The 14526-nt window shown below is 50.6% G+C and overlaps 1 protein-coding gene across 1 annotated transcript in view; it reads left to right on the top strand.

Annotated features, from left to right (window-relative positions):
• The window catches only part of cars1 (cysteinyl-tRNA synthetase 1), a 49762-nt gene that overhangs the window by 2561 nt on the left and 32675 nt on the right, over positions 1 to 14526 (top strand). Inside the window, exons 2-10 of the mRNA XM_079254507.1 lie at positions 3894 to 3985; positions 4117 to 4205; positions 4280 to 4376; positions 8321 to 8419; positions 8551 to 8700; positions 8780 to 8920; positions 13732 to 13820; positions 13895 to 14016; positions 14094 to 14206. Coding sequence (XP_079110633.1) covers positions 3894 to 3985; positions 4117 to 4205; positions 4280 to 4376; positions 8321 to 8419; positions 8551 to 8700; positions 8780 to 8920; positions 13732 to 13820; positions 13895 to 14016; positions 14094 to 14206 — 992 coding nt within the window. The remainder of the gene's footprint in view (positions 1 to 3893; positions 3986 to 4116; positions 4206 to 4279; positions 4377 to 8320; positions 8420 to 8550; positions 8701 to 8779; positions 8921 to 13731; positions 13821 to 13894; positions 14017 to 14093; positions 14207 to 14526) is intronic.

Raw genomic sequence — 14526 nt, 5'->3', positions numbered from 1 at the left:
AATATCTTGACATAACTGATTGGCTTAAAAAATGAGACAATGAATTGTAATGATTTTATTATTTCAGATGGTTTGGTTTTATATTTAGAAAATGACTGATTTTAATGGTTTTAATCCTGTTTACCTTTTCCCTTACCTTATATCCATCATTTTAAAGGAAAAAGTTGTAAATTAATTATTAATTATTAATTATTAATTCCCACTCCATTTAACAGGAGGAGAAAAAAGCAAAACTTAAGAACAGAAAAGAAAACGAACAGAAGAAAGTGAGTTTTTATTTGAAAATAAAAGATGGTTTAGTTGTCTTTATGGTAGAATTCCCGGTCTTCCTGCCTTCTCTCGTCGTGTGGAACTCCGTCCTCTGGACGAGACGCTACGTCCATCCGGCCGTCCATCCGGCCGTCCAGCCGGCCGTCCATCCGGCCGTCCATCAGGCCGTCCATCCGGCCGTCCATCCGGCCGTCCAGCCGGCCGTCCATCAGGCCGTCCAGCCGGCCGTCCATCAGGCCGTCCAGCCGGCCGTCCATCAGGCCGTCCATCAGGCCGTCCAGCCGGCCGTCCATCAGGCCGTCCAGCCGGCCGTCCAGCCGGCCGTCCATCAGGCCGTCCATCAGGCCGTCCATCACGCCGTCCATCAGGCCGTCCATCAGGCCGTCCATCACGCCGTCCATCACGCCGTCCATCCGGCCGTCCATCCGGCCGTCCATCAGGCCGTCCATCCGGCCGTCCATCAGGCCGTCCATCACGCCGTCCATCACGCCGTCCATCAGGCCGTCCATCCGGCCGTCCATCAGGCCGTCCATCCGGCCGTCCATCCGGCCGTCCATCACGCCGTCCATCACGCCGTCCATCAGGCCGTCCATCCGGCCGTCCATCAGGCCGTCCATCCGGCCGTCCATCACGCCGTCCATCCGGCCGTCCATCAGGCCGTCCATCCGGCCGTCCATCAGGCCGTCCAGCCGGCCGTCCATCAGGCCGTCCATCAGGCCGTCCATCAGGCCGTCCAGCCGGCCGTCCATCCGGCCGTCCATCAGGCCGTCCAGCCGGCCGTCCATCAGGCCGTCCAGCCGGCCGTCCATCAGGCCGTCCATCCGGCCGTCCATCCGGCCGTCCAGCCGGCCGTCCATCCGGCCGTCCATCCGGCCGTCCAGCCGGCCGTCCATCCGGCCGTCCATCAGGCCGTCCATCCGGCCGTCCATCCGGCCGTCCAGCCGGCCGTCCATCCGGCCGTCCATCCGGCCGTCCATCAGGCCGTCCAGCCGGCCGTCCATCAGGCCGTCCATCCGGCCGTCCATCCGGCCGTCCATCCGGCCGTCCATCCGGCCGTCCATCAGGCCGTCCAGCCGGCCGTCCATCAGGCCGTCCATCCGGCCGTCCATCCGGCCGTCCATCAGGCCGTCCATCCGGCCGTCCATCAGGCCGTCCATCAGGCCGTCCATCAGGCCGTCCATCAGGCCGTCCAGCCGGCCGTCCATCCGGCCGTCCATCAGGCCGTCCAGCCGGCCGTCCATCCGGCCGTCCATCAGGCCGTCCAGCCGGCCGTCCATCCGGCCGTCCATCCGGCCGTCCATCAGGCCGTCCAGCCGGCCGTCCATCCGGCCGTCCATCAGGCCGTCCAGCCGGCCGTCCATCCGGCCGTCCATCAGGCCGTCCAGCCGGCCGTCCATCCGGCCGTCCATCAGGCCGTCCATCCGGCCGTCCATCCGGCCGTCCATCCGGCCGTCCATCCGGCCGTCCAGCCGGCCGTCCAGCCGGCCGTCCATCAGGCCGTCCATCAGGCCGTCCATCCGGCCGTCCATCCGGCCGTCCATCAGGCCGTCCATCAGGCCGTCCATCCGGCCGTCCATCCGGCCGTCCAGCCGGCCGTCCAGCCGTTGCTTCTTCATGCTGCTTGCTGCGTAACTCTGCAAACGTTTGCCTTCTTCTTTCTGCAGCCTTTCCGTTTGGCTTCTTGCTGCAGATCAGTGAGGAAGCTGCACTGACAGCGGCCCTGAACGACTACCTTACCTGTCGCAGCTACCTGGCGGGCTTTGGCGCCTCCCAGGCCGACCTGAAAGCCTTTAAGCTCCTCCGCAGGCCCCCCGACCCCCAACACGTCCACGCGCTGCGCTGGTACAGACACGTAGGGGCCCTGCAGCTGGACCTCGGCGCACAGAGCAGCAGTGAGTAGACGGCTGAAGGCGTGAGGATGTTTGGTGTGATCTGAGCATGCCTGCATGCTTACGACATGCACGGCTTACGGCACCTCGGTTCCAGCTGCTGGCGGACGTCTTGCTTTCAGGACGCCGGCGCCTAAAGAATCCCTGCAGTTTCAGAAGCATCATAAACGGTGATGTGGTCTCTGCTGGCGGTGGCGTTGTGGTGTGAAAGGTTGATCTTTGCCCACAGCGTGTTTCAACATCCTCCAAACGTTTACTGGAAATAACTGCTTCATTCAGGAATATAACAAAAGAAATGGCAAATGCAAAAAAACAGCATTCATGGCAAAAAAAAAGAAAATCAAAATGATGAATCGTTGCACTTTAAATAAGTTTTATTTTCTCTTTATAATGTTAGGATATTATGTTATTTAATCTAGTTTTGTTTTATTGTTTTTTCATTGTTTTAAGTTTAATTTTATATAAGTTGGGGTTTTTTTTTATCTAAAATTTTACATTTTTTATTTTCCTTGTTTTTATTTTTAGTTTTTTGTTGTTTTTTTTTAAATTTTTTACAGGGGGGATGAAAAGTTTGGTCTCCACTGGTAAAAATCCATTTTCATGTGAAAAAGAAGCCAACAAAAATGGGAAATCTCCAAAAAGGTGTCAAATTACAGACTAGACTTTCTCATAACATGTCCTAAAAAGTTAGATCTTACTTCCATCATTTAAACTTGCACAATAAAAGAAAACAAAAAATGGCGTCTGTAAAAGTTTGGGCACCCTGCAGAGTTAGTACCTTGCAAAGGAACATATAGACAAGCCTGATGCTTTTTGGAAACAAGTTCTGTGGACTGATGAGGTTAAAATTGAACTTTTTGGCCGGAATGAGCACAGGTACGTTTGGAGAAGACAGGACACACAACTTAATGAAAAGAACATCTATCCTACTGTTGAGCATGGGGGTGGATCAATCATGCTTTGGGGTTGTATTGCAGCCAGTGGCACAGGGAACATGTCACGAGTAGAAGGGAAAATGGATTCAATGGGTTTTGAGCAAATTTTGGATGTTAACCTAAAGCCATCTGTGAAAAAGCTGCAGTTAAAGAGAGGATGGTTCTACAAATGGATAATGTTCCTAAAAACACCTTGAAATCCAGGGTGGATTACATCAAGAGGCATAAACTGAAGGTTTTGCCACAAGCTCCTGACCTCTACAGAATGGAAAGTCCATGGATAGACCTGAAAAGAGCAGTGCATCACGGACGGCCCAGAAATCTCAAAGATCTGGAAGACTTGTCGGGAAGAATGGGCGAAGACACCTCAAACAAGAGTTGAAGACTCTTGGCTGGCTATAAAAAGCATTTACAAGTAGTCATACTTGCCAAAGGGACAAGGTACTAACTCTGCAGGGTGCCCAAACTTTTACAGACGCCATTTTTTGTTTCATTTATTTTGAAAGTTTAAATGATGGAAATAAGATCCAACTCTTTTTGACATGTTATAAGAATGTCTAATCTGTAATTTGAAGCCTTTTGGAGATTTTGTTGGCTCCTTTTCATATTAAAAAGGATTTTTACCAGCGGTGCCCAAACTTTCCATCCCCCTGTAGATAACTCAATTAGACTCTGGTTTTTGTTTTGATGTTTTTATTTTATTTTCAGATAAGTTTGATATTTCATTTACCTGCCTAAACCTATAAAAGCTGTCTGGTTTGTGGCTGAAATGAAGTAATTTCTGCTGCTTTTCTTCCAGTGCGGGCGAAGCGGGTCCAGCCTCCGTGGTCGCCTCCAGCAGGGACCAGCATTCCTCAGCTACGACTCTACAACAGCCTGACCAGAGCAAAGGTGTGTTAAAGCCCCCAGTTTGATGCCGATGCGCAGCCAAACATCTTGTTTACATCATGCGGAGTCGGCAGGTGGGATGTGAGGTGTGACTCGGATCTCGTCCTTTTCCTGAAAGTTTCCTCGTGTTTCAGGAGCCGTTTGTTCCGCAGAAGGGAAATAAAGTGACGTGGTACTGCTGCGGGCCGACCGTGTATGACGCCTCGCACATGGGACATGCTCGGTAAGTAGAGCAAAGAATCGGTGGCGATTCGCCTCCGTACGTGATCTGATCTCTTCCCACCTGCATGTGTACAGGTCCTACATATCGTTCGACATTCTGCGAAGGATACTGAAGGATTACTTCAAATATGACGTCCTCTACTGCATGAACATCACTGACATCGATGACAAGGTGGGTTATGCCATGAAACGACTTCCTGAAGAAAGATCCATACGTGATCCATAAACCTACCGTCCTCTTCAGCAGGACCAGCGTTCAGCACCGGCTCAGAGACCCGGAAACTGTCCTCGGAGATTTAGCTCCATGGAGACAGGAAGCATCACACGTTGCTGCCCTGTGATTGGCTGATAAGGTCTGAGATGCCTTACAATTCGATTGCGACCATAGACTGTATATAAAAGATGGGCGGAGCCTCCGTGACGTCACCCGTAGGTTTCTGAAGAGCTGAATTGAAGCTCGGTGGGCGGTTCCTACCATCACCATCTTGGCAGGGGCATGTGTGTCGTCTCACCCGGAAAATACAAATATGGGCAAAGAGGTGGAGCTGAGAGGGGGGCTGTGAGAGTCATGGTGGATGATTGACATCGAGCGAACTCCGAGCTACCTGTAGCTAAGAGCTAACTGAGCTAACCCGGAGATAACAGGCGCTAACCAGCTAACAGAGGTAAGCAGGCTAAAGCTAAGTCACGTTGTTAACTTGCTAAAAACCGCGGTTGTTCTACGTTCTTCTGAGTTGAAGCAGGAGATCAGGTACCTGTCAATCAAAAGGACACGCCCCTAAATATGCCGAACTTCGAGATTAAATTACTTTTTTTTTTTTTGTTTTTTTAACCTGTCCTGTCCAGCATCTCAGCATACAGAACAATCTGCGTGCCGTATCTTTACCAGACAGATTTGCTCTGTCAAGGGAGACATCTCATGTAAATAGCTGCCCTTGATAATCTGAATATTTTTATTATTATGATAATTATTTCATTTTATTTATTTATTTATTTATTTATTTTCCATTCATTTTGCAATCATCGTCAGTCTTAATATGGCCGAGCTGGACCTGGCAGGGAAAGAGGAAAGAAAAGAGGAAATGAAAGGAGGAAAAAGAGAGAGAGAAAAGAAAGGCGTGTCTAAGTTGCTAAAGTTACCGTATTTGCAAAACAATATAAAGTACTGAAAAAATACAACAAGACATCAGTAGGATAGTGACAATATTCAAAAACAGACAAAAATGAAAAATAAAAGTAAAAAAAGTAAATGAATGAATAAAATAACAATTACAATACCAACTGTTATTAAACATACCTACAGAGAGTCATCAGCAACATTTAGTAGGAAGCAGATGGGAAGATGAGTGCATGTGGGCGTGCACGTGTGACTGTTCAACCTGTGATCATGCAATCAAAGATCAGCTGAGTGCTTGTAGGGGAGCACGACCACGACCCGAGGTGTAGGGGAGGAAGCCAAGGCCCCCAGGGCCCGGCAAGCCCACCGCGCACAGAGCCCGGGCAGGCAAAGCAGAGAGAGCCTCCGTCCCCCGAGCCCAGAGCAGTGGAAGCCTCCAGGCAGGCGCCACCCGGCGCCACGAGGCAGGGGCACCGGGTAGCACAGGGCGACGGCACGCCGGCCCGGTGGGCGCCGGGTGCTGAAGCGCGGGCCGCACAGAGAGCCGGCAGCCCACAGGCCCCAGGACCACCCGTCCCCCCCGGCAGAGCCCCGGCCAAGACCCAGCGGGCCCCGCCCACCCAGAGCAAAACCATCGCGGGCCGGCGCCACCACGATACCAGGGGCGGGATCCCCAAGGACAAGGACACGTCCGTAGACCCTCCCCCCAACAACCCTCCCCACAACCCCCCCGCTGCTTCCTATCCCCCCTCTCCAGCACCCTCCCCATCCTTCTCCCTCCCAAGCCCCACCGTCCCCAACACACCCCCCCCTTCCTCCAACCCCCGCTCCCATTCCACACACCCCCCTCCCTCCCTCCCACACACCTCCTCTCATTCAATCCTCCCTCTCCCTCCCAATCCCCCCCCCCCCCAGCGACAGCCGGAGGACTGCAGGCCCCAGACCTGAACTCCCCACATTCACACACACTTATGCAGTATTAAATTACTTTTAAACGGGCGAGTTAGAAAAAAATTCACTCCCCCCACAGTTGTCATGAAGGTAAACCTGACCTGTTAAACCTAAAATGATTTTTATACCAGGCTGTAAACATGTTTATTCCTGCTGTAAACATGTTTATTCCTGCTGTAAACATGTTTATTTCTGCTGTAAACGTGTTTATTTCTGCTGTAAACATGTTTATTCCTGCTGTAAACATGTTTATTCCTGCTGTAAACATGTTTATTCCTGCTGTAAACATGTTTATTTCTGCTGTAAACATGTTTATTCCTGCTGTAAACATGTTTATTCCTGCTGTAAACGTGTTTATTTCTGCTGTAAACATGTTTATTCCTGCTGTAAACATGTTTATTCCTGCTGTAAACATGTTTATTTCTGCTGTAAACGTGTTTATTTCTGCTGTAAACATGTTTATTCCTGCTGTAAACATGTTTATTCCTGCTGTAAACGTGTTTATTCCTGCTGTAAACGTGTTTATTTCTGCTGTAAACATGTTTATTCCTGCTGTAAACATGTTTATTCCTGCTGTAAACGTGTTTATTTCTGCTGTAAACGTGTTTATTTCTGCTGTAAACATGTTTATTCCTGCTGTAAACATGTTTATTTCTGCTGTAAACGTGTTTATTTCTGCTGTAAACATGTTTATTCCTGCTGTAAACATGTTTATTCCTGCTGTAAACATGTTTATTCCTGCTGTAAACATGTTTATTTCTGCTGTAAACATGTTTATTCCTGCTGTAAACATGTTTATTCCTGCTGTAAACGTGTTTATTTCTGCTGTAAACATGTTTATTCCTGCTGTAAACGTGTTTATTCCTGCTGTAAACGTGTTTATTCCTGCTGTGAACGTGTTTATTCCTGCTGTAAACGTGTTTATTCCTGCTGTAAACGTGTTTATTCCTGCTGTGAACGTGTTTATTCCTGCTGTAAACGTGTTTATTCCTGCTGTAAACGTGTTTATTCCTGCTGTAAACGTGTTTATTCCTGCTGTAAACATGTTTATTCCTGCTGTAAACATGTTTATTCCTGCTGTGAAGTTGGGAGTCTAGGGAACGGTGCTGCTGTAGGTTGTAGTGTTGCGGCTGGACTAAGTCTTGTCCAGAGGTCTGTCCTACAAAGCTGAATGTCCAGGTAACTTCCAGGTCAACGCAGGGCCCCAGCCATCTTATAGTCTGACTTCTTCTAATGATAAACCACACATGTAGACCTGCGGAGTCTTGAGTTTATGGAGCCACAACTACTCACGCCGGTGATTCCAACACCGCAGTGCCAACACACAGGGGGCGGAGCCTCAAAATAGCTGGATGGAAACTGTAAAGGAAGGAAGTTCTGGGACGTAGGATAGTCAAATGGAGTGAGCCGGCAGTCCTTCCTTGCTGTTGCTACGGCGAAACTTTTGGCCTGGATGTCTTCTATCTCTTCATATTTCTAAAGAGTAATGATCCGCTGACGTAGCTGCTCTGCAGCCTTTTTCCATGTCACTGACTGATGCTGCAAACAACTTTGGCTTAAATTACCAAGAGGAGAACCAGCTTTATTGTACCGCTTGTCCAGATCCTGCATGTTTGGTTGAGGTAACGGAGAGATATCCATAGTTCACGTCTCTGGACTCTGCTCTTCTGTCCATAAAAATCAGAACGTTTCTGAATCTGACGCTCGTTGACGGAGACTGCAAGGTTAGCTGCAAGCTTCCTAGCTATTTGCTCCCCAGAAACTTCAAAGGGACGGACTTCTGGTCCGTCTCAATAAACTTGAGTGATTTTTTTTTTGTTGTTTCTGCTACACTTCACAGCTACATTTCTGGAATTTAATTGTTTCTGAACATCTACAAGTCAAAGTTGAATCTGTGTGTTCTGCATGGCGATGAACCGACCCCATGAGACCATCTGATGACTCCAGAGTGCGATTCCTGAATATTCTGATGATGAACATGAAGATGTGAGCAGGTTAAGTTGTAGCATTGTGGTTTTCATGGTTTTGTTGGTTTTATTCTCTTTCAGATTATTAAAAGGGCCCGGCAGAACTACCTTCTGGACCAGTACAAAGAGAAGCAGCCGCAAGCCGCCCAGATCCTGCAGGACGTCCTGAGTGCCCGGGGGGTGAGCTATACAGGGTCTACTGATGATTTCCGCTGCCAGAGGTCCTCGTGACCCTGATTGAAGATTAATTTCAGCTCAGACAAAGCCGTTTTATGACTTCCTGTATATCCTGTTTGCTCTCCTGTCTTCAGCCCTTTCAGGAGAATCTTGCTTCAACCACTGACCCCGATAAGAAACAGATGCTGGAGCGCCTGGACGCTGCCGTCAGCAGCGCTCTGCAGCCCCTGCAGGTGGCGATGGAGAGCAAGGCAGCGGATGAAGTCTTGCAGCCTCTGGGTCAGGTGAGGCTTCTTCTTTTCAGGTTTTATAGCTGCAGTCGGCTTGAACTCAGTGTTTTCATTCATATCCTCTTTCCTCAAGGCATTGCTGGACAAGTCCAAAGATTTGCTTGCTGACTGGTTGGACAAACAGTTCGGAACTGAAGTCACAGAGAATTCCATCTTCTCCATCCTCCCTAAATACTGGGAGGGAGAGTACCACAAAGACATGGAAGCCCTGAATGTAAGCAGAAACTTCTGACTCGTCAGCGTCCATGAGAAGTAGTAGTATGGCAGAGAACTTGCCTTGTTCCAGCCTGATGCAACTCCTGTATTGTCCCCATATGGTCCCATGTATCATCCCCTTATCATCCCTGTTTGGTGTCCGTATCGTCTCTGTATTGTCCCCAAATGATCCCTGTAACGTCCCGGTATTGTCCCTGTACCTATCCATCCATCTTCATGCTGCTTATCCGGGGTCGGGTCGCGGGGGCAGCAGCCTAAGCAGGGAAGCCCAGACTTCCCTCTCCCCAGCCACATTTGCCAACTCTGCGGGGGGGATCCCGAGGTGTTTCCAGGCCAGCCGAGTAATATAATCCCTCCAGGGTGTCCTGGGTCTTCCCCGGGGTCTCCTCCCCGAGGGACGTGCCTGGAACACCTCACCAGGGAGGTCCAGGAGGCATCCTGACCAGATGCCCGAGCCACCTCAACTGGTTCCTCTCGATGCGGAGGAGCAGCGGCTCTACTCTGATCTCCTCCCGGATGACCGAGCTCCTCACCCTATCTCTAAGGGAGAGCCCGGCCACCCTGCGGAGGAAACCCATTTCAGCCGCCTGTATACGAGATCTCCTTCTTTCGGTCACGACCCACAGCTCATGACCATAGGTGAGGGTAGGAACGTAGATCGACTGGTAAATGGAGAGCTTCGCCTTCTGGCTCAGCTCCTTCTTCACCATGACAGACCGGCGCAGAGCCCGCATTACTGCAGACGCCGCACCGATCCGTCTGTCGATCTCACGCTCCATCTTTCCCTCACTCATGAACAAGACCCCGAGATATTTAAACTCCTCCACTTGAGGCAGGACCTCACTCCCGACCCGGAGAGGGCAATCCACCCTATTCCGGCTGAGGACCATGGTCTCAGATTTGGAGTTGCTGATTCTCATCCCAACCGCTTCACACTCGGCCGCGAATCGCTCAAGCGAGAGCTGGAGATCACGACCAGATGAAGCCAACAGGACCACGTCATCTGCAAAAAGCAGAGACCCAATCCTGAGGCCACCAAGTCGGATCCCCTCAACACCTCGGCTGCACCTAGAAATTCTGTCCATATAAGTTATGAACAGAATCGGTGATAAAGGGCAGCCTTGGCGGAGTCCAACCCTCACCGGAAACGAATCCGACTTACTACTGGCAATGTGGACCAAGCTCTGACACCTGTCATACAGGGACCGGACAGCTCGTACAAGGGGGTCCGGTACCCCATACTCCCAGAGTACCCCCCACAGGAGCCCCCGGGGGACACGGTCGAACGCCTTCTCCAGGTCCACAAAGCACATGTAGACTGGTTGGGCAAACTCCCATGCCCCCTCCAGGACCCCAAAGAGGGTATAGAGCTGGTCCACTGTTCCACGACCAGGACGAAAACCACACTGCTCCTCCTCAATCCGGGATTCGACTATCCGGCGGACCCTCCTCTCCAGGACCCCTGAATAGACCTTACCAGGGATGCTGAGGAGTGTGATTCCCCTGTAATTGGAGCACACCCTCCGGTCCCCCTTCTTAAAAAGGAGGACCACCACCCCAGTCTGCCAATCCAGAGGCACTGCCCCCGATGTCCACGCGATGCTGCAGAGGCGTGTCAGCCAGGACAGCCCCACAGCATCCAGAGCCTTAAGGAACTCCGGGCGGATCTCATCCACCCCCGGGGCCTTGCCGCCAAGGAGCTTTTTGACCACCTCAGCGACTTCAGCCCCAGAGATAGGAGAGTCCACCCCTGAGTCCACCAGCTCTGCTTCCTCATCGGAAGACGTGTTGGTAGGATTGAGGAGGTCTTCGAAGTATTCCTTCCACCGACCCACAACGTCCCGAGTTGAGGTCAGCAGCTCCCCATCTCCACTGTACACAGTGTTGATGGAGCACTGCTTCCCCCTCCTGAGCCGCCGGATGGTGGACCAGAATCTCCTCAAAGCCATCCGGAAGTCTTTCTCCATGGCCTCACCGAACTCCTCCCATGCCCGAGTTTTTGCCTCGGCAACAGCCGAAGCCGCATGCCGCTTAGCCTGTCGGTACCCATCAGCTGCCTCCAGAGTCCCACAGGCCAAGAAGGCCCGATAGGACTCCTTCTTCAGCTTGACGGCATCCCTCACTGCTGGTGTCCACCAACGAGTCCTGGGATTACCGCCACGACAGGCACCAACGACCTTACAGCCACAGCTCCGGCTGGCCGCCTCAGCAATAGAGGCATGGAACACAGTCCATTCGGACTCAATGTCCCCCGCCTCACTCGGGACATGGTTGAAGCTCTGCTGAAGGTGGGAGTTGAAGCTCGCTCTGACGGGGGATTCAGCCAGACGTTCCCAGCAGACCCTCACAACACGTTTGGGCCTGCCAGCTCTGACCGGCCTCCTCCCCCACCATCTGAGCCAACTCACCACCAGGTGGTGATCAGTTGAAGCTCCGCCCCCCTCTTCACCCGAGTGTCCAAGGCATGTGGCCGCAGGTCCGACGATACGACTACAAAGTCGATCATCGAACTGCGGCCCAGGGAATCCTGATGCCAGGTGTACATATGGACACTCTTATGTTGGAACATGGTGTTCGTTATGGACAATCCATGACGAGCACAGAAGTCCAATAACAAAACACCATTTGGGTTCAGAGGAGGGGGGACCATGCCTCCCAATCACTCCCCTCCAGGTCTCACTGTCATTGCCCACGTGAGCATTGAAGTCCCCCAGCAGAACAATGGAGTCCCCAGAAGGAGCACCCTCCAGCACTCCCTCCAAGGACCCCAGAAAGGGTGGGTACTCTGAACTGCTGTTCGGTGCATAAGCACAGACAACAGTCAGGACCCGTCCCCCCACCCGGAGGCGGAGGGAAACTACCCTTTCATCCACCGGGGTAAACCCCAACGTGCAGGCACCAAGCTGGGGGCTGATGAGAATGCCCACACCTGCTCGGCGCCTCTCACCATGAGCAACTCCAGAGTGGAAGAAGGTCCAGCCCCTCTCGAGGGTTCTGGTTCCAGAGCCCAAGCCATGCGTCGAGGTGAGTCCAACTATATCTAGTCGGAACCGCTCAACCTCGCGCACAAGCTCAGGCTCCTTCCCCACCAGAGAGGTGACGTTCCACGTCCCTAGAGCCAGCTTCTGCAGCCGGGGATCGGACCGCCAGGGTCCCCGCCCCTTGCTGCCGCCCAGCTCACATTGCACCCGACCCCTACGGCTCCTCCCGCAGATGGTGAGCCCACGGGAGGTGGGGCCCATGTAACCCTTTCAGGATGAGCCCGATCGGGCCCCACGGGCGAAGGCCCGGCCACCAGACGCTCGTTGTTGTACCCCACCTCCAGGCCTGGCTCCAGAGGGGGGTCCCGGTAACCCGCGTCCGGGCAAGGGTACATTCATGCCCATGGTTGTTGTCATTATAGCGGTCGATGAGCTGAACTTAGTCTGGTCCCTCCCCTAGACACCTGTTTGCCATGGGTGACCCTACCAGGGGCATAAAGCCCCGGACAACATAGCTGCTAGAATCTTTGGGACGCACAAACCCCTCCACCACGATAAGGTGATGGCTCAGGGTCCCTGTACCTTCCCAGTCTAGTCCCTGTATGTCGTCCCCGTAATGTCCCCATATGGTCCCTGAATTTACATGTACAGTTCCTGTATTGTTCTCATATCTGCACTGTTAGGATTTACTCCTGAAGGTGAAGTAGTTGCAGCTACAGATTTACTACTATTACAAGGCGTCTTGTCTTCCCTTTTGTAGCAACAAGCTAATACTCAGGCCGCTAAGCTAGCAACTAGAGCTGCATAATTAATCGTTAAAAAATTGCAATCTCGATTCATAGATTGTTAAAGATTAAAGTTATGTTTTTGCCGACATATGTTCATGTTTTACTTTGGCTAAAAACAAACCAAAAGTAAGAAAACTACAGGAAACAAACAACAACAAAACGAAGTAACTCTGCCAAAGTGTCTCTTTTGGGTCACTTTGCTGGTCCAAAGTAAAGAAAGCAGCTATTGGCTGTTCTAGAAGTCGCTGAATGACGTCATAGTCTAATTTGCATAATTGGTCATATGCCTGTAATGTAATGGACGTTGTAGGAGAGAGGAGTAATGTGGGAGAAACAAAAGGTGTCAAAACCATCCTAAATATGTTTAGTACTATAAATAAACTTTTGGTATTTTTAAGTTTTGGTTTTTTTTTTAATTTACTATTGAAATAGGTTATCACTTTAAAAAAAAAGTAGATTTTGAATCCCTTTAGACCCACAGTGCATAAATCACTTTTGTCCTCCAATGTTAAACATCAGAATATTAAATTTGACCAAAGGACTGCTGTGTGAAGTTTCTAGCTTCATGTCCAACCCGCCTGTTGTTTATATTGTAAGAAACATATCGACCTCTCATCACCTTGTGCACAGAAATATATTGTTAGAAATGTTCCTATTAAAATGATCCAGAGGTTGTGTGTGGAAGAGAAGAGAGACATTTATTGTTTTTATGTTCAGTGTCAGCTGTTGCAATGTGGATGTGCCGGTAATACGTGCAATAAATATTTATATTGGAGAAAAATCGTGAGAGAATCGGTTCCAAGCAGAAAAATGGTGATTCTCATTTTATCCAGAATCGTTCAGCCCTACTAGCAACGTCTCCAGGTGTGTTTTACAGTGTGGGGGAGGGAGGGTGCCTCCCATCCTGCAGACTGACGATTGGAAAACGTGACTAACGTTATAGTGACCCCGTCTGTAGCTCGGGTGGAGTACAACGCACCGCGCCAGAGGACATTTTATCGCTGATGGAACAAAACTTTATCTGCGTTTCTGTGCTTCAGGTTCTTCCTCCAGACGTCCTGACGCGCGTCAGCGAATACGTCCCCGAGATCGTAGAGTTTGTGAAGAAGATTGTCTCCAACGGTTACGGGTGAGGAAGAGCCCAACGCGGTGCAGATTTACCGTGTGCGTCCCTTCTGGCTGTAAGCGTCTGCTTCTCTGCAGGTACGAGTCCAACGGCTCCGTTTACTTCGACACCTCCAAGTTTGACAGCAGCCTCCAGCACTCCTACGCCAAACTGGTCCCGGAGGCCGTGGGGGATCAGAAAGCTCTGCAGGAGGGCGAAGGTTGGTGTTTCCGTCACAGCGCTGATGGTGGCTCAGATTTCTCCAACCTTCTGTTGTGCTGTCTCTCACCTGTGCAGGTGACCTGAGCATCTCTGCAGAAAGACTGAGCGAGAAGAAGTCGCAGAACGACTTCGCTCTGTGGAAAGCTTCCAAACCCGGAGAGCCGTCGTGGGACTCGCCGTGGGGGAAGGTGAGAGCTCACGGTTTCCCCTCAAACCAGGATGAGTTCATTTCCTGGCTGCATGAAGGTCAGCTGACTCGTTTACCAGCACAGGTCCCAGTTTGAGCAGTTTGACCAGCAGGTGTTTTTATTAAATGAATATAAAATGATTTCTGTTAGTCATTGTAGATAATTAGGATTAGATGATTAATGATGTCATTAGTAATAATTCTTTGAAAATTATATAAATTTATCTCGGTAATAAAAATGTTTTTTGATTCTTCTAGAAGAAAATAAAAAGATAAATGAATAAAAAAATGATAATAAAATAAATGAACTAGAAAAACACT

The sequence above is a fragment of the Telmatherina bonti genome (assembly GCF_933228915.1).
Source record: "Telmatherina bonti genome assembly, chromosome: 1".
NCBI classification, from domain to species: Eukaryota; Metazoa; Chordata; class Actinopteri; order Atheriniformes; family Telmatherinidae; genus Telmatherina; species Telmatherina bonti.
This window is presented reverse-complemented; position numbering and strand designations above follow the sequence as displayed.